Raw genomic sequence first — 24,891 nt, forward strand, 5'->3', positions numbered from 1 at the left:
CTACTTTTCACTTTACTATGTATGAGTATTTTTGTAAAAACTTACTTTGCTAGATTTCTAGTGGTCATGTATGTCTCAATTATTTGTAAAACTGGCTTCACAAGGTTTTAAGTTAATACAAATATAAGATTATCTTATTCTAAATCTGAATCATTTTAGTTCAGAAAAAAAAACCTTGCTAAGTTGGTCATGTCTCTGTGGCTTGAGTTCCAAAGAGTAAAATCTATGAGCATAGTGGGAGAATAGAAACTTTGAGAGAAAAAAAAGTAAATTCTTCAAATAAATAAATAAGCTGATTTACCATTTGAAATATTATAAGTATGTTTAATGATTAATAGCATACAAATATTTCATACTTTGGGAATATGAAAAACAGAAAATTCAAGATTAGGAAGGGTATTCTTTGCGCAAGAGCACTAAATGTGTCATCAGCAGAGTTTATCGGTTTATAATTAGGAGAATTTAGGCACCATCAAAGAACTGTTACAAAATAACACAATAAAGCTAAGACCCTAGTCTCAGTAGATTTACAAGAGGGCAAAAAAAGGAACAAACTCATTTTTTCCAACTATGGGAAAATTAGGGGGAAAAGCAATTATCCTCTATGATAAATGAGCCATTCTGAGATGGGAAATCAGAGCATCTCCCTGTTTCATGTACCCAGTTTGAGCATTTTCTACTCTTTGCTGCAAGCTGTTTCCTTCATCTTTCAAACACAAGAAAATTAAAGTTGTACTATTGAGGATATATGAGGAAGTCAGTCTTGGAAGCAGTGAACTAGAATGATGTATTACTGTAGCACTCTGAAATAAAATCAGAAAGAGACTCAGCTTGAAAAAGCATACTATTGTTTTCACTTAAAGCTAAGTTTATGTGTAGAAGGAAGACACATTCTGAACGGCTCACCAAGGTAAGCAGTCTGAGGCCGGCACAGACCTTTGAGGCGATTTGACGTGAGTTGTCACGATAAACCCACACCCAGGGTATTATCAATGAGCACTGCTCTAAGAAACCAAGGTGAGAACTGACAAGTGGAACCATTTTGTTACATCCTGCATTTATTTAAGCAAACCGAGTGTGTAGAGATAGGAAATTAAAGCATTATAATGTTTTACAAATACACAAAGAAGACACAGAATAATAATACCCTGGAGAGAGTGCATCTGAGCACGAGGCTTCATCACAGGAGAACGCTTGCAGGGACCACTTGGGAGCCATGGCTGATGCATCCATCTGTCATTCTTGTTCTGACATCGTTCAAATGGTTTCGATAGATAAGTCAGCAATCTGCTCTTACACAAATGATAATACTAATGATCATGGTAGCCTTGAAGGGTTTGTGAGTAACTGTCTGTACATACACGATGCTCGACTGAATGTGTTATTTCAGTGCTGTTGTACATTACGCGGGGGAAATAACGGCATATCACACAATTACTGTGACATCCACTAAAATGTGAACTAGTTTGCATAGGTTAGTCCTTTGGGCAGCACGATGTTGCTCTAGTCCACCAAGGCTTAAAGATTCACAGTGTAGAGGAAAAAATATGAATTAAAGCATTTCTACTAAAATATATTTTAATAGCTGGTGTTAACAATTTGCATAACAAAAGCCAAATTATATTAATAACGTATCATTCTGTAAGCTCCTTCATTTTAAAACATGAAGTGTTTTCTATAAAACTGGAGGCTCTCAAAGTTAGTACAGTCTTGCAAATTAATCATCAACCACAATTCTACATATTTTGAAGCAAAGAGAAACCAATCTGCACAAGGATTCAAGTTCATGTTTTAATCACAGGTCAAAGAGCAAAGATTCCACACCCTGCCTGTAATACACTTGGTGCTGCTTATAAATGCTCAGCTGTTCATTGTATGAACACTAAAGAAGGGAACTACGATGTATTCTCTTTTCCTTTAAAGTAAATAATTCTTAACAGCAACTGGATTACAAAGAAGTGTATACTATGCAAATTGAATACCATATATCAAACACAAAAAGCATATGAAATTCCCATGAAGATACGGAAGTAACAAGGACAACTGAGGTGTAGATTTGCCCCAGGGGTCCTTCCAGGCTTGTGGATCCAGTAGTCTAAGCATCAGGGAATGATGCCCAGAGAAGGAAGCATCATACAATGTCTTGATTTTCTTGAATCAGTGCTAGTGGACAATTGCCTGGAAAGAACCTTTAATGGGTGTGGAATACTTCAAAAAGAGACTTTCATTTTAGCATTCTTCACTTGGTTTACAAGAGCTTCTTATTAACTAAAGCTTTCTCACCTCCATGTCAAGTTACCCCAACCAACCATACTCTAGCCACTTTCAGATTATCAGAAGCAAATAGCTAAGGTATAATGGATTTATGAAGTGAATTTCATTTTTGAATTCAGCCTTATAACATAATTCTTCTAATTTACAATAGGTATTTTAAATCTCAAACCTAAAGTTTATGTTTACGCATCTCAACTATATATAAATCCACAAAGAAACTTCCAGAAATAGACGAAAGAAGTCAGTATTTTCTAAAGTTCTCAACCTCTAGAGGTAAAATACAGTCATCACCTTTCCTAACCATCAGGAGCATCTCACTTCTCCACCATAAAAACACCAATAATCAAATAATAAAATATTATTACAGAATAGGCAGAAGCTTGCTTGCTTGCTTGGTTTTCTTTCCAAGACCATAATGAATGAACAAGGGTAATCAAAAAGGCACCAATATTTTTTAATCTCTATATAATTTTGGTATAAACTATATTCACTTTATATAGAGGGTGTTATTAAAGGATCACACACAATTTCTTTAATCTTTTCACTAAAAAACATTCCACTGGAGATGGGCAAACCTGAAGAAAAGATGTGCCTCTTAAGCTTCCACCGTGTGTTTAGGGAGATTTTCCTCCCAAATCCCAGAGTGTTGTTGAGCTCAACACAGACAAGATAAGGAAAGAAAGACTGTAGCGTGACTGGCAAAACTGTATGTTCGCCATCCTCAGAAATGAGCCTGGTAGCAAGAGAGGGGCTGGTCTAATCGCATCCACATTCATGAAAGGTGCTCCTGGGAAGTGTGCTTGCAAATTCCTGTGTGGTCTCTGAGGTGGGGGAAGCCTGAGAAGATGCAGGGACAGTGTGGGGATCTGACAACCGGATAATTATTTCCAAGTGGGCTGCACTGTGGATGTGTAAACAATAAAAAGGAGACATGAAGACGTGCCTTGTCACAGGTTAGAAATAGAAAGCTTTCCCAGAGAACAAGAATTAGTAAAAACGCTCACTACAAAAACTTACACCACAAGCGATATATTCGGTTGCTATGCTCTGCTCAAGAGAGAGATGATCCATGTAAGTTCTGTTTTCGGAACCTTTTAAAAGCGTTATCAGACTGCCCTTGTGCTTTAATCAGGTTTGAGAACACATCACAATTAGAAGATCAGGTGCATGCTCTCTGTGCTTGGGCATTTACAGCCCTCTTTAACTTGATTTTTAAAAGACTTGTTTTTTTAAAACCCTTCTTGAGCTGTCACATTATGTAGGATATAACTGTTGCCAAATTGAAAACAAGAGGGGCGGTGTGTGGAAAGGGGAAAAGGTGTTTGAGGATGTAGTCTTGAAAATGATGCTGTAAAAATAGCACTTTCGTTTTATACATGTATTGTTTTCTGTATTTCTGCTGAGATGCTTAATATCCTGACAGACTTTAATAACAGTGACAATACCATCAAATTATAGCATTAGGCAACTTGTTGTCCCTCGGTCTTTACTGTAAAATAACTCCCCTCTAGTTAAATTCTGATTAGTTCTTAATTCCTAAAGGCTGGAAGCAGAAGTATCTTGCTACGCAAACATTATGTGGAGCTTAAAATTTGGGGAAAATTACTCCCCAAATAAGTATTGACTTTGACATTCAGTGAATCTGATTTTAAAATAAGTGGAAGAGAAAAACAATGAAACATCAAGCTGTTACTTTATGACTACTTCCCCATTATAATCATCATTTGAAATTGGATTCCTTTGAGCTTCCTATAAATGTGGTACTTATCAAAAAGTGTACCCATCCCACATTTAGTCTGCAGATTTAATCAGCAACTACTCTCTTATAATCACAAAAAGTAGTCTGTCTGGGTGAAATAATAAATATTTATTTAATGGTATAATAAAACTAAGCAAGCTTGTTGCCCTCAGTTTTAATGCAAAGGAATTTTTGCAAGAATATTTCAAGTTCTGCTTGTTTTTGTAGGTTTGTGTATAAGACACCAAAACCAGTATGGGGTTTAAGCAATTGAATCGCAACTGATCATTTCAATGACAGAAAATCAGGCAAGCTGATTACGTGGTGATCTGTAAAACCCCCTCAAATAACCTCCAGTTATTTGCCTGAATTTTTCTCCTCTCAGTTTTACATCAGTGTCATATAGTATGTTGCTTGAGTGTAATAAAGCTTATCTAATTACCCTTTTAGCATGATAAAAATGAGACTACAGATTTCAAAACTATGTGCTTACTTTTCAAAGGTGTAAATGAATTAATATTTGCCTTTGGACTAATAAGCATTTCAAGAAAAGATGTTTTACAGCTTATTTTGTTAATTTCTTTGAATATATCATTAAAGCAGATATCCCCAAGGCCCATATATTTGATACATGTTTATAATTACATTTTGCTTTTTCAGTTTCATCACAGCTGTAGAGTCAGACCCTACATGACTGCTACCCTGTTGCAAGTCTTACTAATGGCACTATCAGAAAAACGCAGAGTTGCTGATGGGCATGAATCTCTCCAGTGATCCTGACTGTGGACTCCAGGTAAAAACTCCATGACGTGATGGTCATGCCTGTGAATCCAACAAGAGCCTGCAAAGTCACTCATTTGAAAATTAAAATGTGACAACGATTTCTTTTTTAACGAACAATTTGTCAAATCTCTGGTGACATCCCCCTCTCACTTCCAAATGTGATTTAGAAAATAAAAACCAGAAAGTGGAAAGGAAGTCTTTCCATTAAGCAATTTCAGTAGCTAGATTTCCATCCCAGAATCTGAATACTGTTTTCCCAGAGAAGAAACCAGATCACCTGTCTCTCTGTGTGTGCAGCTGGTAATCTTTTGTTCATTGGTTTCTCCCAGCACACTTCATATTCCAGCTTTGTCACTGGCTTCTAGGAAGTTTTCTTAACTTTTAAGTCAACAGTGGCATTAAGTTAATGGAAGCTGTTCAATAAATGCCTAAATCACTTATTTGCTAGCGTATACATCTATGTTCTAAGGTGTAAATCCTTCAAAACTAGAGTGCAATGCGGCAGGAGAATCTCAAGCAACTTTTCAAGTTATGCTTTTCTGCTGAGCTGGCATCTAGAGGGTAGGGCTTTTAGGTATCGGCCACACTTTTTGTTTGAATAACAGGAACAGGGCAGTGCAGCTGCCTATGTTACAGAAGCTTGAACCTACATGACATGCAACAGGGTAAAGGCTATTAGTATTAGGGAAATAACATAGATGACCTTAAATTTTGCCCTTTGCAGAGCAGCTGTGAAGTTATTTGGTCCTGACATTCTATGGAGCCAAGCGTGTACTTAGGTTCATAGAATGTAAATGGAGAATAGGATATGCCTCGGTACAAATGAGAAATAAATAGACCCAAGTCGGCCCAAGGAACAAGGAAATTTCTTTGTTCATTGAAAGTTTCTAGATCCCTAAGGCCACCAGTCAATATAATTTTAACAGAACTGTCATTCTTCCACTGCTTACATTTATTATATTTAAGCAATTTTCACTTGAATTGGAAATTGCCTTGTGACTCGAAAGCTAAATGGTTTTTAAATTATCAGCTGTATTATTGAATTAAGAGGACTGGCTTCTGGTGATTCCAAAGTGACAGCTAAGAAGTTTCATATATTTGTGACATTTAAGGGACAATCAACATCTCTATTAAAGTTTACAAAAATATGTTTTCCCAGAAGGGTTCAATAGCCAATCAAAGGGAACCATTAACACAACTAGCAGCACCAGGTCTCCAGACCTAATTATTTGTTTATACCAATTACCAAAAATGCTGCTGTTTTTCAGCCCGGAAGTCATTCCTTCTTCCTGCGTATCTAATTGTCAAAGGAAGGATAGATTATTGTAAAATAATTGCCAAGTTGTCTTAAAAGTATCTTCTATCTTTTAAAAAGATTGGGTTTAGTATACATTAGAACAAAGCTCAAAGGGCAAGGAGAAATGATTAATTAACAAACTCAATGTAATTCGCTGGAAGCATTCCGGTTTTTCCAGTTCTCTGCACCGTGCCGTACATCCAGCCGTCGTCAATGGGCTGCACATTGACGATGTAGTCACCATCTCTGAAGGAGACTTCATCTTCATCCTGGGCACTGTAATCGTACATGGCTCGGTAGGTCCTCTGAGAAAGGAGAGATGGGGTCACACAATGGACACCAAGACAGTCAAGGCTACAAATGACAACCGCGACAAAAGGAACTACCAGGAACCTTTCCAAGCACATCTATTTCTGGAGCCTACTGTCTGTCTTGATTGTGTTCATTTCAAGGTTACTAGTCTGGCAAAAGGCGTAATATTGTGGACCAGAGCAAGCCACTAAATACAACAGCTAGCTGTCAAAAAGTAAGCTTTGAGCACTTGGAACTCTGCTCCATGTTATGTGAGAGCCTGGATGGAGGGCATACAGTTTGGGGGTTTGTATGGCTGAATACTTCTGCTGTTCACGGGAAACTATCACAACATTGTTAATCGGCTATACCCCAATACAAAATAAAAATCTTTTTTTAAAAAGTAAGCTTTGAAGCAGTAAAGCCACTCTCCCAGCTTCAGATAAGCCCAGAGACCTTAGATTATGTAGATTCTCCCGTAGTCCACATTCTTCAGAGAACAAAACCCACCATAGTGGCAGACAGGCCCAAGTCACTGCCAGGTCATTACAACAATTGGTCCCCTGGCAGAGGTGATGAACTTTACCTGAAAATTTTGTTTCTACTTTAAAATATTTAAAAAATAATAATAAAAGAAAAATAAACCCATAATACACTCAATAGGATTTTGTATCACATAATAGGAGACATTTAACATATAAATGTCATGAATATTGAGGTATATATAATTAAATTCTTGTTATAATGAGTTGAGTTTTACTATATTTGTTTTCATTTGAGGCCAAGGATTTTGCTAATAATATCAGACAACCTCAAAATCAAGTGCATTAGTAGACTGAGGAAATTGGCTGAGATGCAAGAATTTTAGAGTGATTAAAGATTCCTTACCACCCATTAAAGGAAATAAGTCATAGACATGTGATGTATAGCACAGGGAAATAGTCAATAATATTATAATAATTCTGTACAGTACACAATCTATAAGAATACCAAATCACTATGTTGTATACCTGAAACTAACATAATATTAAAGTCAACTATACTTTTACAAATATATTTTAAAAAGGTATCTTACAAGCTGTTTAGAAGGGCCACCTATTTCTAAGGACACAGACAAAGGCCAAGAGACTGTGTCAGGAGCTTGAGAAGCAGTTTCATCATAAGATGCCAGACTGGACTAACTGGTCTACAAGTCTGCTTCCACGTCTTCCATTCAATGAATGAGTCAGCACTCCGAGATTTCCAAGAGGAGAACTCAAAGACATGTGTCGGCCTTGTCATTTAGGTTTCCATGGCCATCTTGATTAACTATTTAACATGACCAAATATTTGTGCTTTTTTATTGAATGAAGACCTTGGTTGACTATTTCCAATCATGAGGTAACAATGAGGACAGAATACTGGCAGAGTCTTACTGTTTCATTGTTTCCATGCTTTCACATCATGCTTTCCCTTCTCGATGGTTTACCTCTATCCTCCACTTCCTTCTACTTCCTTCGAAGAAGCTATACAAATGGCAACACATCATCATTTATATTTTATGTAAAAAATGAACCATATTCAATCCAACTGTATTTCCATGTGCCTTTATATTCTGGAGATAAACTATGAAGACCAGGCAAGGAGGAGCACTTCAAATGGGCACTTACTAGATTTGGTGAATGCTGCATTGACCTCACAGATGACAGGCTGGTCTGATGCATGTACCCATACCCTTGAGAATGGCTTTGCTGGTAGGCTCCAGGAAGAACAGGTGCTGGACGTTAAACAGACACACACACACACACACACAGAATCCTTAAAATGAGCCTCAGAGTACCCATCCCAAGCCTCAAGTAACCCCATGCTCAGCTAGACAATTCTGGAACAAAACGCCATTTTCAGTGTCATGTGAAATTTGAGTGGTGATGTTATAAGTGATCTCTAGGGTACTATAAATTTCAGTCATTAAGGGCATATATATAGGTAATCAGTGTAACATGCAATCAAATATATGTTAGAAATGCTTGTAATGCTATATTGCAGATGCTATATATTAAAACAACACAAACAACAACAATTCCCATAATCTCTTTAAAAAATCATGTTTTCACTTGGCTCTATGATCCTTGTAGGCATTTTCCAAAATAAAAATAAGAAATTTAAAGGAATTTATAGCAAAGACTTACTGTATAGCATAGGGAACTATACTCAATATTTTATAATAACCTAGAAAGGAAAAGAATCTGAAAAAGAATAGATTTACATGTATATGTATAACTGAATCACTGTGATGTAAATCTGAAACTAACCCAACATTGTAAACCAGCTATATGTCAATTAAAAAAAAAGAAATTTAAAGGAATTTAACTGGATTTTCAAACCAGTGACAGGATATAAGTGTTTTCACAAAATATTGAATACTTAACAATAGATGCTTTCAGTATTTTGAGACATACTGCTGAATGTTACCTTTACAAAGATGGTAAACATAGCATATGTTTAGAAACAAATGTTTGTTAAGCAGTTAATAATAAGTCTGTACCCTTTAAAGAAAATTTTATTTAGAATATATGGATCATATATATAAATCATATAAGAATTTTATTTTGGCTGTAAATCAGTTGAATAATGTTACAAAACCTTAGGAACAAAACCACTTAAATAATTTCATAAACATTAAACTTGTACATTAAAAAAAAGAGAGTATTCACTTAGTCTGTGCTAGTCTCACACTAATTAATGACATTCAAAAGACATAGTTCCTGCTTTGAAGAAAACAGAATTCTAGAGAAACTAATACAGAAGCTAGATAAAACCCCACAGAAATCAGTAGTGTGTATTTGTAATCAGAATCACAGGCTATACATGAAGGTATTTTAGTAGGCATTCCCTTCATCATAGTAAAACTTGTATGATACAAGTCCTATAAAAATCCACAATAGATTGTCCTGTTTGTTCAATCGGGTTGAGTATATAAAGTAATTACAATGGTTGATTTACTCAGGACATTATAATAAAAGAATAAAGCAGATGTAATTCTTAGGTATTATGAATAATTACTATTTTATAAGTGGCACACTCATTCTAGTGATATATGAGAACATCAAACTTTAAAGAAGTTTAATCAGAAAGTTACAAATCATTAATGTATTCTCCATATAATAGTGATACTAGGTTAAATTGAGATTTTTAAAGTAGTTCTTGAATTAATGTATATTATAATGTTGTAATGGTGTTTACTTAATGTCTTTCTAGAGAAAGCACTTAACTTGGATTGTAGTATATTTTAAAGTTAGCAAACATCAAATACTTCAGAAAATAGCACTTTTTAACATTATCAACTCAATTTAAATGTTTAATGTTAATAGATGTCAAGGATGTTGTCAAAATTCACTCATGATGAAAAAATAATTTCCATAACTATCTAGACCTAGTTAGTTAGCTGAGTAAAAAAGCTTTTCCTTGTGTTGGAAGCAGAAAGCACTGACCACTCATTTATTTTCTCCCTTGACTATCAGCAAATATTTAAAAGACTTCATGCGTGCAGAGAGCTTACTACCCTTCCTGTCACTTGGTAAGCCTGCCTGGATGTGAACAATTTTCACTGTCCACTACATTCGAAGCATGCAGGCATTAGAGAAGGGACAAAACCAGTTGTCTTCCTATAGCTGTGATGGTCTTGGACATTTATCCTTTGCCCAGTTAAAGAAATGGCTCAGGATACTTAAGGCATTTCCTTAAATACATATCAATCAGTGACTCCAACTGCATCCCCAGGCTAGCACTTCTGGACTGGGTTTTTATCCACTTAAACAAGCCATTTCTTCATTATTATCTTGATCTATATGTGAATACTTAAGTTTAAATAAGTAACCCTTTAAAATTAATTAAAATTACAAATTAAACTCTCAATCCTTTGTCACACTATTTAACTATGATCTTTAAATTTTGATGTACAGAGTCAAGCACAATCATCTTAAAATATTTTGGAGAAAAAAAATCAAGAAAGGACAATGATGAAAAAATTCTTAAATATGCTATCTCATAGTCTGTAACACATTTAAGTTTACACAGGTTTAGCACCCATCAGTAATGAAAACTCAAGAAATGTCATTTAAAAGTATTCTCTAGATTCAGAACCGTAAGTTGAAAAGATACATGTACTCTAGTGTTCACTGCAGCACTATTTACAACAGCCAAGGTACGGAAGCCGCCTAAATGCCGATCAACAGAGGAATGGACAAAGATGGGGCACGTATATAAGTGGAATATTACTCAGCCATAAAAAGGAATCGTGCCACGTTCAGAGGTGTAGACGGATTTAGAGACTGTCATAAGGAGTGATGTTAAGTCATAAACAGAAAAACAAATCTTATATATTCACACACATATGAGGAATTTAGAAAGGTGGTACAGATGGATTTATTTACAAAAGAGAAATAGAGTCACAGATGTAGAAAAGAAACTTATGGTTGCCAAAGGCAAAAGGAAAGAAGACTAAATTAGGCGATTGGGATTAACATATACACACTATCATATATAAAATTGATAATAAAGACCTACTGTGTAGATCAGTGAAAGTGAAGTCCCTCAGTCATCTCCGACTCTTTGCGACCCCATAGACTGTAGCGTACCAGGCTCCTCCATCCATGGGATTTTCCAGGCAAGAGTACTGGAGTGGGTTGCCATTTCCTTCTCCAGAGGATCTTCCCTACCCAAGAATCGAACCCGGGTCTCCCATATTGTAGGCAGATGCTTTACCGTCTGAGCCACCAGGGAAGCCTATATGCAGCGTTCTATGAAGAGGACATCATGAGTAACGCTGGACTGGGAGAAACACAAGCTGGAATCAAGACTGACGGGAGAAATATCAATCACCTCAGATATGCAGAGGACACCACCCTTATGGCAGAAAGTGAAGGGGAACTAAAAGCCTCTTGATGAAAGTGAAAGAGGAGAGTGAAAAAGTTGGCTTAAAGCTCAACATTCAGAAAACGAAGAGCATGGCATCCGGTCCCATCACTTCATGGGAAATAGATGGGGCAACAGTGGAAACAGTGTCAGACTTTATTTTTTTGGACTCCAAAATCACTGCGGATGGTGATTGCAGCCATGAAATTGAAAGACACTTACTCCTTGGAAGAAAAGTTATGACCAACCTAGAGAGCATATTCAAAAGCAGAGACATTACTTTGCCAACAAAGGTCCGTCTGGTCAAGGCTATGGTTTTTCCTGTGGTCATGTATGGATGTGAGAGTTGGACTGTGAAGAAGGCTGAGCACCGAAGAATTGGTGCTTTTGAACTGTGGTGTTGGAGAAGACTCTTGAGAGTCTCTTGGACTGCAAGGAGATCCAACCAGTCCATTCTGAAGGAGATCAGCCCCGGGATTTCTTTGGAAGGAATGATGCTAAAGCTGAAACTCCAGTACTTTGGCCACCTCATGCGAAGAGTTGACTCATTGGAAAAGACTCTGATGCTGGAAGGGATTGGGGGCAGGAGGAGAAGAGGACGACCGAGGATGAGATGGCTGGATGGCATCACTGACTCGATGCACATGAGTCTGAGTGAACTCCGGGAGATGGTGATGGACAGGGAGGCCTGGCGTGCTGCAATTCATGGGGTCGCAAAGAGTCAGACACGACTGAGCGACTGAACTGAACTGTGTAGATCAGGGAACTCTACTCAATATTCTTTAATAACCTATATGAGAAAAGGTCTAAAATCTAAAAAGAATGAACATATGTATAACTGACTTACTTTGTTATACACCTAAAACTGACACAACATTGTAAATCAAGTATACTCCAATAAAAATTATTTTAAAAAGTATTCTCTAATTTTGGCATTTAAAAATGAAGTAAATTTGCTGCTGCTGCTGCTAAGTCGCTTTGGTCGTGTCCAACTCCTAGCGACCCCATGGACTGCAGCCCACCAGGCTGCTCCGTCCATGGGATTCTCCAGGCAAGAGTACTGGAGTGGGGTGCCATTGCCTTCTCCGGAATTCAATTTATGCCTACTCAATTGTTCAAATCTGACCTCCAAAAGGAATCTGTAGCTACTGTGAAATACAGAGGGAGAAGAAAGTATTTATCCTAAACATGCATGGGTTGGAAAGAACAGAAGAGTTTAGAATGAGAAATTTCAGAGTAAATACAAACTACCTTGTCCTTATGGTCTCTCCTCACACCTTTATTGATTATTTTTATCTCCCTCTCTGGCTATAGTATTTAACACAAGTACTTTTGGGGTTATCAAACCTGTTATCTACCTTATACTTGGTACAATAAAAGATTTTTTAGGAAGCTCCTATTAGGACTATAAAAATATAACTGAGAGCTCAGAGGAATCAACTTACTAAAAGCAAACGCCTATTTAAAAGCAGGCACAAACATTGCTTTTTTATTGTTTTGCTACATGAATTTTTTTTTAATGAAACATAGGTGGAACAAGCAAAAGGAAATTTCACGCAATAGCTCTGGAAATTGGGTTTATTCCTTAATAAAATTTGAGTAAAAGATGAGTATGATGGGGAGGGAGGTGGGAGGGGGGTTCATGTTTGGGAATGCATGTAAGAATTAAAGATTTTAAAATTTAAAAAATAAAACACTAAAACTAAAAAAAAAAAAAAGATGAGTATGAGATATTGTTCATGAAAATATGAAATTCAATCGGTTTTGCAAAAGCAAGATATTAGGCTAATTTTGCAATGAACAAGAATTTCTTAAGAAAGAGAACACGCAGTGCCTTCCTTATTGCACTAGTGGTCAGTCCCCACGCACACTGGTACCGATGATGGCAAAGGTATGATGGCCTTCCATCCCAAGAGTCTTGAGGTTAAGCAGTTTCTATTTCAAAACAACAAAGGCCAAAAAACAATAGCTTTCATGATACTAAGGCAACCACAAAACATGAAAGTGTGACTCAACTTCCATTTCACATTGATAAATCAGAGACTGACCGGAGATCAGGAAGCTGACTAAAGCTCTGCAGATTTGGGGCTCTATTTGAATGTCCTGTAATATTTATAAGGGTTGCCCAGGTGGCACTAGTGGTAAAGAACACGCCTGCCAATCAAGAGACATAAGAGAGATCGGGAGGGTCCCCTAAGGAGGGCATGACAATCCAGGATTCTTGCTTGGGAAATTCCATGAACAGAGGAGACTGGAGGACTACAGTCCATGGGGTTGCAAAGAGTCAGACAAGACTGAAGCAACTTAGCGTGAATGCATGCATAGTATTTATAAAACCAAAATCTCTCTTCTAGTGCCCAATACATTCTTCCATAAACAGCCAACACTAATATTTTCTATTTAAGGTCTAGTCTTACAATGGAAGGAAAGAAACTCAAGGTAAAGAAGTAGACAGGAAGACCATAAAACAGAAGGTGAAAATGTATGAAGAAAAATCTTTAGGAGCCTTCAGAAATCTGAAACTAGAAAAATAAGGAAATACATGCAAACACAAGAAGATTAGAATAAATGAACCGAAAAAATCCAATGAAGAAAAAGTAGAATTACCTCAATTAGCAGTAGAAAAAGCACACCCCAAAATGACCCATCTTGGGGAGGTACCCAGAGTAAGCAGCAGAAGAAAAGGAGTATTATGGAGGTATCCTCCATGTGCCTGGGGCTTTATATATTGCCCCCTAGCAAAACAGAACAACCCTCTAATACAGGTGTCACTGACTTTCCACTTTATATAATAAAAATCCAGAGGCTGGGAGGTTAACCAGGAAGGCATCAGAATAACCATCTCTGCACAGTGACCACGATAAAAGTCTCAGGTCATTACAGACAGAGCGGAGGTTTTGACAGCCTCATAATGACTATAGAATAATAGTAGACCGCCAAATTTCAAATGCAGAACATAAAAATAAATATCATGCTGTACTGATGTCTTGGCCAGGTATAAGACCATCTGGGCTGGTTTAAAAACACCGGACTAGGTGGCTTAACCAACATCGTTTCTTTCTCACAGTTCTGGAAGCTGGGAAGTCCAAAGCAAAGCATCAGCAGATTCGGTGTCTGGTGAGGATCTGCTTCCTGATTCACAGAAGGCTGTCTTTTCACTGAGTCCTTTACATGGCAGGAGGGAGAGAGGGTGATGGAACTGTGTGGGGTCTCTTTTGTTTTTATTATTTATTTATCTATATGGGGGGTGGGAGTCTCTTTTATATAAGGGCACTAATCCCATTCACGAGAACTCCACCCTCACAAACTAATCACCTCCCAAAGGCCACATTATCATCATATTGGCAGTAAGGATTTAAATATATGAATTTGGGGGAACACAAGCATTAAGTCTATGGCTACTATAGACAACATGCACAGAGAAAATAAATTGGGGGTTTACTTAAAGGCATTTTTAAAAATCTAGAATAAGGAGAAAATCAGCCCTCAGGAGTTTTCCAGTAAAGAATACAAGATGCAATGAAATCATCATATTTTCTAACACCTGATTATGGTTTTATCAGCTAACACATGTCAAAGAATGTAATTAGGTTTTATCTTCCCCTGGTGGCTTAGTGGTAAAGAATCTGCCTGCCAGTGTAGAAGATCTGGGTTGGATCCCTGGCTCAGGAAGATCCCCTGGAGAAGGGAATGGTAATCCACTCCAGTGTTCTTGCCTGGGAAATTCCATGGACAGAGGAGCCTGGTGGGCTATAGTTCATGGGATTGTAAAGAGTCAGACACAACTTGGTGGCTAATCAACACCAAGGACAAAAAAAGATCTCTATTTAGACAAGCACAGGAAAATTGCTAAACTGAATGAAGACATGAATTTTAAAGAGAAAGAATGCAGATGCTGTTAGTTTTGAAGTAAATATTAAACAATAAGCTTGATCCTATCTGGGGCTTCCCTGGTGGCTCAGATGGTAAAGAATCTGCCTGTAATGCTGGAGACCTGGATTTGATTCCTGGGTTGGGAAGACCCTCTGGAGGAGGTTATGGCAACCCACTCCAGTATTTTTGCCTAGAGAATCCCATGGACAGAGGAGCCTGGCGGGCTACAGTCCATGAGGTCACTATGGGAATAAAAGGAAGAGACAGACAGGATTCAGTTACTTGCAGTGAATTTCAACCCTGGCTGCATATTAAATTCACCTGGAGTATTTTAAAACCAGGCTGTTGTCCATGTCTCCCTACCACCCTGATTAATTAAATCAGAGTCTCTGGGGTGGGAGTGGGAAGGAGTGGACACTGGTGTTTTATTTTTTAAATCTTCCAGGCAATTCAAATGGGCAGCCACAATGAAGAGCAACTAAGCTACCACCGGATTCCTCTTCTCCACCTGAAACAAATATAGGGGCACATGTGACCCTATTTATGCTACTCCCAAATTCCCTCTCTCCCCCTGCAATGGACCAAATGTCTGTATCCCCACAAATTCATGTGTTGAATCCTAATCCCAAAATGTGGTGGTATTTGGAGACGGGGACTTTGGGGTGATTAGGCCATGAGAACGGAGCCCTCATGAATTGGATTAGTGTCCTTATCTGTGCGGGCAAATATTTAACCCAGGACTCAAGGAACAACTGGGGATTGTGGGAAGAAGCTTGCTGCAGGATAACTGAGGGGCTAACATGTGACACTTCCGTGAGGCAAGCACCATGTGGCACCAATGACAGAGGGGTAGACAAAGTCCCCACTTTGGGGGTCTTGAGCAGGGCAGGGCCATCTGAGAGGAAATGTAGACTTTGCAGGCAAAAAATGTCTTTCCGATAATACAATTTCCCTTTCCTCCCCAGAGAAGACTTGTTTCCTAATTGGGTTCATATAGATAGTGTCTCCCTGTGGGGCAAAAGTTGGACAGGTTTGCTAGATAATCTGTGATTATCTAACATGACTTACATAAGCTTAGCCCTTCTCAGCTGCGACACACAACCTCTGTGTGGTCAGCATCTACCTGGGCTTGCACCCACGACCCGTTGCCATATCTTCCTTGGAACTCAGAGGGTGGAGGGGCACAGGGAATCGGCATCCTTGCCACATGAAGCCCATGCTGCCTGCTGTGTTGTGGGTATAAAGGCTTTTTTGTTTTCTTACCAGCTGGATTTATAGAAGTGTGACAAGACAGCCCTGCAGCCACACTGTGCTTTGGGATTGCTTGATCACTTGATTAAACAGTAGCAATCTGTGATTATATTTTCTTTTGCGTATAATTTTTTCCTGGAGGTAACAGTTAACCTCTTTTATTATTCACACTGTTCTAAGCATTTGGAATACATTTTTAAAAACTATCTGTGCAAAACCAAAAATTATCTCTCAAGCCAATGCTACATTCCTAACAATTTCTCCTCCATGTCATCTTTAATTTTCTAGTTGTATGTGAATTTTATTACCATAAGGTAATGTAAATCTGTTTTAGGAAAATGCAGAACACAGGAAGATGTTCAAGCACCTAGATATGAGCCTCTGTGAAACCTAACAGGGGAAAGATGTAACACAGGAATACAAAATATAAATACAATAAATTTGAATAATATAAAGGAAATGCTTACAACTAGGGGGACTAACTCAGCTTGCTTTTCAGGTTTGCACTGACGGTTCTGCTTCCCAGGAGCCCTCTTGGTCTTAGGTAAACTGGCACAGTTGGTTCCTCTCCTAAAACCATGCATGGCCCTGTGCCTAGTGTTTCAAGTACACAAACTGGTGGAATCATCACCACTTTACAGATAGTAAATGCCCACTTTACAGACAGGAAGTCCAAAGGTTAGCAAGACTCAGTAACTTGGTCAAACATATCAGAGCCACATAGGAGCTAGTATTTAAATGCTAACAATCTGACTCCAGAAACTAAACTCTGGGCTGTACCACATCAACATGACCATGGGCAAAATGACAAGACAGCAAAAGATGAATCTACAAATATGCATTATGAATTCAGAAACGTGGAAGAGCTCTGCGGCGTGGAGAGGAGCTTCTAGACATGGAGACGGCATGACCTTAAGTCAGAAGAGTCAGCATCAACCACACACCCCCACCAGCGGGGCAGACGGGAGTGATGGGGAGGGGAAGAACACAGAACGAGGTCTAATGGGGAGAAGCACAAGGCGGGCTTCGTATGATCACAGAGGCAACTTCAGCTGTCACTGACTTTTTGTGGTAAACGTAGGGTACAAACTCCACAAGAAGTTCCCATGTCTGTGGCTGATGAGTGTGCCTGAACATCCCTGGAACAAATTATAGTGAGAATAATTCATTCACTTTTGGAAAAGCAAGCTGAAATCACTGACAGCAGCATCACTTCTGAAGCAACAGCTTTGCGATGTCTTTAAGGGTCATCCTGGCCTCTGATAAGTCTCTGATGTGTGCATGTGGATGTGTGTTTACTCTTCTTCCTGTGGCCAGTACTATCCTACGTTACCCAGGGTGACTACATTCAGTCACCTTTCCCCGTTTGAATAATTTCAAGTCTATGTTCAAGTCACATCTCTTAATGTGACTTGAACTGCTTTTCCAGTAAGCAGCAAAACCCCCCCATCATGATGCCACCTAACAATTTTTAAAATCATCCTGTAGAAACAGCCTGAAAAATGTGACTGCCTCAAGTCATCATCAGCACAGTGACAAATCGATTCCCACAGACGTATCAAGAATCTAGCCGAAAATACAATTAAGCCCAGGAGACGACCTAAACATTTTCTTCCCTAAACTTAAATGACAGACTTAAAATGTTGCTTCAATCAAATATGTTGGCTAGTTAAATATTCCTAATTACTTGTTCACCACAAAAGGAAAAATATATATGAATTATGTACTTTTCAGAACCATACATACATACATTTGGCCATTTTATGAATATATTTGGCTTAGTTTTCTCAAGTAAGAACTTCTGAAATATTGTTTTGGGACTCTGCAATTCCTAAATGTTGAAAAAGACACAAAAATTAGTTATATGTTAAATTATCTTCCAGCTAAACGTAATTAGTCTCAAAAAACCAGAAAAGAATACGTTTTGATTTCAAAGCTAACTGTTTTTTCTCTGGAAAACTTCAGTCTGTGAATGACTGAACTGACAGAACTGAGCTGCGACTTAATGTGGTTCGAATAGAAATAGAATGCTTTGGATGAAGAATATCTGCTATTTTGCTTCAGAATAATCTAGTCAACTCATTCCTACATTTACATTTGAATTTCAACTTGCATAGTTTTTTTTTTCTCAGATGTATTTCTAAATTTTAGCTATCAAAGCCAAAATAATCTCCCCAACGATAACCATAACCCAAACCACAAATACAAGCAGGGCTGTCACTGATGGAAAAGGAAATAATTTCTGCCCCAAATTAGAGAGTCTTCAATAATATTCTCAAGGCACAAAATCCACATTGCACATATCTGTATCTACAGCCACATGCACACAGTCCTCCAAAATAAGACCAAAAAAAAAAAAAAGAAGAAGAAGAAGGGATGCACACTGTGGATATGTATGTGGTTTCCTGACAAGAACTATACAATTTGGGGCAGTTCTCTCATAAGATGAAAGCAATAAAGAATTTAAGGACAGCAGGTAGATAGGGACACTGTTTCCATTTAGGTAAGCCATACCACCAAGACTAGCTATTGCACACAAATTATGCCATGACTGAAAAGTCATCTCGCAGCAAACCCCAATTTTCCTCAGTGACCACTACTGCTGATATTGTGTAAGTCAATCTTACATAGCAAGATTCACCATTATTCAAGTACAATGAAAGAAAATCTCATTATGCTATTGAAGGAGCAATTCTGTAAATACTTATTGGATCAATATATGTAATATATTCTTAAAGATATAAAACTGGACTATGCATTTAGTTTATTCTAGCGCCAATAAGATGCTGACTCTTCAGGAACATCATCAGTCCACTAGGACTTCCTGAATAGTTTTACATTAGACTGCCTTAGGAACAAGCTACATTAAATATCACATCTAGACACCTCTCAGTATTGATTACACTTGCGAATAAGCAGGCATGTTTTTCCACCAATGAAAAAACATTTATGCAACTGACGCAATGTGCCTCTGATATGATTTGAAGATAGGGAGATGTGGAAAACTGAATGTCAAGGATTGTCTGGCTTTCCCAGAGCCCAAGCTCTAAGTTCAAGGTAAGTGGTGGGGGCCAGAGAAATAGACAGGTATGAAAAGTCCCAGTCAGGTAGGAAGGTGAATAAGGGGTCATTGTGATCAAGGCACACATTTATAAGCACAATGAGACAGGCTCTAGGAAAGTGCCTGACAGAACAGTGAATAAATTCAGTGTACAAAGGTCAGGTATATGGTGTAAGATAAAGATCAAGAACCAGAATGTCTGAGAAATGCAGCATAAACAGAGCGTTTGGGAGGAGGGCAGAGATCAGACAATAAGAAATAGGACATTGGTCACAAGAGAAGCAGCGCATAACAAGGAGCCTGGATGGCAGGAGCTAATGAGAAAAACGAAGGCCAGAAACTCAATCCATCGCCCAGCTGTATCAGCCTGTGGACATTTTAAGTAGTTCCTGTAAAGTCCAGATCCAACCCCTATGACCCACTAGCCTGGGGCTTGGGGCAGGAGGATGTGGGCACCTGGATGAAATAGGAAGTTGGGGGAGAACAGGGAAATTTGTGACTACAAAGATAAGATTACAACTTGATTGTTTTATGTGTAAGACAAAAATGTAAATATATATGTACACTCAATCTATTACCCAACTTGGACCTCAATTTTGATCTATATAAAAACCAAAACTACCACTTCCCATCTTCATTGCTAATGTTCAACAATACTTAATAATAGATAATAATAAAATACTAAACAGAAAGCAAGAATGCCCAGTCTCTCCTTTACATGTAGCCATTTACGATTTATAAAGCTCTTTCAAAGCTTACTCATTTGACACAGATGCTATAGCTACATTTATATCCTTCTTGATGATCAAACCTTCTTTTTCCCAATCAACTTAGCTTCACAGGAAATATATTTTTAAAGTTTTATTGTTTGCTACTTCAAGTGTCAGATGGTTCTCCTTCAGACACATATGGAATCCTTTGATTTAATTTTGGCAAATCAATGAAAGACACATGTGTATCTTGGAACAAGTGCTATTCATTAGTATTTGATCCTTTCCCCAACTTCACACTCAGAAAAGGAAACTTATGACGTTTCTTTCATTCCAAGTCTATTGATACTAGGAATATGAGTCTCTCTAAGGAATTCAAATTCAGTCAGAGCCCTGAACCTTTTTCTTGGGGGAGCAACAGAACTAAAGAAAAGTTTGTAACAATCTACGTTGTGTGTTTTTTCCCCCCCAGGCTAGATGTACTGACTAAATGGCTAAATATAATTATGTAATATTCTACTAACTGGATTTTATATTATAAAGGAATCATTTGTTTTCCTATAGATTCGTTTCACCACAGAAATTCAGTATTTCAATCAACTCCTTAAACCTTCCTAAACTTAAAGTGAAAGTGTTAGCTGCTCAGTCACGTCCAACTCTTTGTGACCCCACAGACCGTAGCCCACCAGGCTCTTTGTGACCCCACAGACTGTAGCCTGCCAGGTTTCTCTGTCCATAGGATTCTCCAGGCAAGTGGGTAACTATTCCTTTCTCCAGGGATCTTCCCAACCCAAGGATCAAACACTGGTCTCCCGCACTTAGGCAGATTCTTTACCATCTGAGCCACCAGAGAAGCCTTAAACTTAAATGAAGATATTAAACAGATTTTGACAGATTCTAGCAGACATCTCAAAACTGGATGGGAAACAACACTCAAATACACAGAAGGGAAATAATGTAACTGGGATTCTCTTATTGAATGTACTTTATTTACAGAAGTCAGGCTGGGAAGGATTGGATTTTTTTTCAGGGGATTAAGGGTTGTCAATCAGTAATCACAAAACTGAATTAGTGGCAAAAACAGAAATCCTGGAAAGCTTATTTTAAATGAAGGCAAAGAGTTTAAAATCCAGAGTGTATTTTCTTGTAGGCTGTTCTGGTTATCTAATTTTAAAAATGCTCATCACTGAAAACCAATAACAGGAACTTGGGACAGAAAACCATCTATAAATCATAAACCAGAAATCTTCAGTGGAAAAACAGAATCAACAGAAAAAATTAATGTGAATACTGGGCAAAGTATTGTGACTTTATGGACACTATTCATATTAACAGATATTTAGAAACACTGCTGATTGGATACATACCCATCCCTTTAAAATACACTAGCAGTTTATTATTGTGCCTGCGTTTAACATTTCTGTTTCCCGTTTCATAGCAAATTAAGCTCTCCATGATGTCTATTGTTCTTTAGGAACTTAAGGCAGATCCTAGTGGTCTTCACTGAGCCTAGGAAAGCGATGACTTGTTCAAGCTCTTCACCAAGCAAGCGCTCCTGGTCCTGTTCCAGGCACCGGAAGGAAAGCCACATGGTCCATTCAATTCTCTGACTCCACGTATTTCATGATTAAACAAGAAGCTAGAGTACACCAAGAGAGGAGCCATAAAAGGCATGAATTTCAGAATTCTGATGGGCACTTCTACTCTAAAGTCCCTACTGAGAAGAGATGTCCTCAATAAACAGAACACTGAGAGAAAATTATTTATATGAGAATGGAAGTGTTAATGTAGGAATAATTTACTGATGTCTTGGTTATGAAAGGTCATTAGCTGATTCAGGTATTGTAATAAACATAGGTCTCAATGTTACATTCTGGTGATACATTCTACGTGACTTCTCTTTTAAAAAATATAATAGGCTACATTCAAGTCAAATTAACTTTAATTAACGCTAATAAATTAAAGACTAATGCCAACTTTTAGAGATTTAACACATGCAGCAAAGCTGTTTCTTTAAATTTCAGATCAAATTTAAGTAGAATATATTTATATACTCTACAATATACATCAATGACTAATATGAGGTCTAAACTGCACCTACAGTTTAGAGTACTGTATTATGCACTTTAAAATATTTTAAAAGGGTAGTTCTCATGTTAAGTGTTCTTATCACAACACACAAATGTACACACAAAAGAACACAAGGAAATTTTTAGAGGTGGTATACATGTTCATCACCTTAATGTAGCAACAGTATCACAGACATATGTGCATGTCTGAACTCATCAAAATTTATAGATTACATAGGTGCAAAATTTATATGTCAATTATGCCTCAATACAGAGAAGGCAATGGCAACCCACTCCAGTACTCTTGCCTGGCAAATCCCATGGACAGAGGAGCCTGGTAGGTTGCAGTCCATGGGGTCGCGAAGAGTCGGACACGACTGAGTGACTTCAATTTCACTTTTCACTTTCATGCATTGGAGAAGGAAATGGCAACCCACCCCAGTGTTCTTGCCTGGAGAATCCTAGGGACGGGGCAGCCTGGTGGGCTGCCATCTATGAGGTCGCACGGAGTTGGACACGACTGAAGTGACTTAGCAGCAGCAGCACAGCTTAAAAAAATCCAAAAATAAAGCAAAGCAAAGGGACAGTTATGAGTGTGTGTGGGTTGAGAGATTTCAAGGCAGAGTGATCAAGGAAACCCTTTCTGATTTGTTGTTGCTGTTGTTCAGTCACTAAGTCATATCCAACTCTGTGACCCCATGGACTGCAGCATGCCAGGATTCCCTGCCCTTCACTATCTCCTGGAGCTTGCTCAGACTCATGTCCATTGAGTTGGTGATACCATCCAACCATCTCATCCTCTGTCACCCACCTTCTGATTAGTTGACATTTAATCAAAGACCTGAAGGAAGTGAGCAAACCACAGAAATATCTGGGATAGACTGCTCCAGACAAAGGCATCAGAGATTGCAAAGGCCCACATGTGAGAACATCTAACATCAATAGCTCAGAGGTCTGTGTGGCTGGAGCAGGTAGTCCAGAAGATGAACAGGGGACAAGACCAAGGGCCAGACGATTTGACACGTTGCAGACTGGATCTCAGTTTTTAGACACAGTGTGATTGAAGCCATTATATTATTTTGAACAAAGATGTAATGAGATCAGGTGCAAGTTTTTAAAAGTCACTGGCAGCTGAGTGGTGGCCAGCCTGAAAAAGTAAGAATGGAATTACAAAGACCAGGAGCCAATATCTGCAATCTCCAGGAGACAGAATGGTGATCCTCTTGGGGTGCAGTGGACGTGGTGAGACATGGCTGGATGAGACATAAACACATTTTGAAGACAGAGCCAACAGGCTTACAGATGGATTAGATGTGAAGTGAGAGGAAGAAAGGTAATGGGCGAGGCCAGGGTTTTTGCCTCAGTACTGAGGTGAAGTGTTGTGTCATCAGCTGAGCTGGTGAACAAAGGCAAGAGCAGATGTTTGTTTGTTTTGTGGGGAAGATAGGAAATAAGATTTTGGTTCTAGACATAAGATTTAAGATGCCTAGTAAATGTCCAGCTGTTGACTATTTTGTCTGGAGTCTGGGAGTCTTAGCGTAGGAAGGAAGGTGCTTAGGTTTTGGTGTTTCTGCTCTTCTACACAAATGACAAATGTTAACAATAAGAGTAGCTGTGATATTTGAAATAAAAATCCACCAGGCTGTCTCTACACCATTAATCCCTCTAGAAGACTGATAAGACCTTGTGGTCATTTGATGCCCAAGGAGTCAAGACTCTTGGTAAAATCTAGATTATTCAAAGCAAAATGGATGCTTAAGTGGATTAAACTTCCAAGGCAGAGACTCGGTGGCTTACCAGGCTAGGTAACTGGTCCTCTAAATTGCCTCTAGGTCTCCTGCACAGTGAAGTCCAAGAAAACATGCAAAGAAACCATATTCAATTATATTCAGCAGAACTGTGCCTCTGAAGAGACAGTGGCTCAGCAGCACCCACTCTCTGGCTCTGGCTCATCTCTTAGATGCACAGTCCCCGGGCTTAATGTATGCCAAATACATTAAGTTTCCAATGTGCTATACTCTCTCTCACATGCTACTTCTCTGCCTAAAACACTTCTTTCCCATCAGTCAGCCTGGCTGATTCTAACTTTCCATTACAATGTCTTCATGAGCACAATGGGTTCATGCATCTGGTTCACCCACCAAAAAGCAAGTTCACTGATGACAATAACCTTATCTTTTATATTTGTGTTTCCAGAATCTCACAAATATGGGAGATACTGGATAAATGTTTGGTTAATGGACAAATGGAATTATGGGTGTTTAACCAGGGCTGCTGGCTATCTAGTTGGTGCACTGCCCTCTTGGCACATCTACAGACCATATACTGAGAATTCCAGAAGGTATTGAAGCATCTCTTGCAACCTAACCTCTTTTGAGGATATATTATATGGAATGGAATGCTATAAAGCATAGCCTAGCTGGGACTGTCCCAGAATTTAGAACCTTGTTTTCCATCACTTAAGGCAGAATGAGGATTCTCGTCCAATAAGATCCTTCCAGAGCAAAATGGAAAAGTTCACAAGGCTGAGACATTGAGAAGGTCGGCTTTGAAAAGTGCATCTGCTTTTCCTCCCCATCACACACCCATCCCCTTTATGCTCCAGAGGAAAATAGAAACACATAAAATGCCTGAAGCAAAACTGAACTAGA

The 24,891-nt window shown here is 38.4% G+C and overlaps 1 protein-coding gene across 11 annotated transcripts in view; it reads right to left on the minus strand.

The window, feature by feature from the left end:
* Nucleotides 1-296: 296 nt before the first annotated feature.
* NEBL (nebulette) overlaps nt 297-24,891 on the minus strand; it is a 386,786-nt gene continuing 362,191 nt past the window's right edge. For 9 of the 11 annotated variants that reach the window (XM_027976595.3, XM_042230503.2, XM_060397270.1 and 6 more), the window contains 2 exons: nt 8,033-8,139; nt 297-6,397 (listed from right to left, as the gene is read on the minus strand). In XM_027976595.3, the coding sequence (XP_027832396.1) occupies nt 6,221-6,397; nt 8,033-8,139 (284 nt within the window). In that variant the 3' untranslated portion in view covers nt 297-6,220. Of the gene's footprint in view, nt 6,398-8,032; nt 8,140-8,949; nt 21,811-24,891 lie in introns of those variants that run through there. The other 2 variants (XM_060397273.1, XM_042230502.2) reach the window with 1 other exon arrangement.

This window comes from Ovis aries, chromosome 13 (assembly GCF_016772045.2).
Source record: "Ovis aries strain OAR_USU_Benz2616 breed Rambouillet chromosome 13, ARS-UI_Ramb_v3.0, whole genome shotgun sequence".
NCBI classification, from domain to species: Eukaryota; Metazoa; Chordata; class Mammalia; order Artiodactyla; family Bovidae; genus Ovis; species Ovis aries.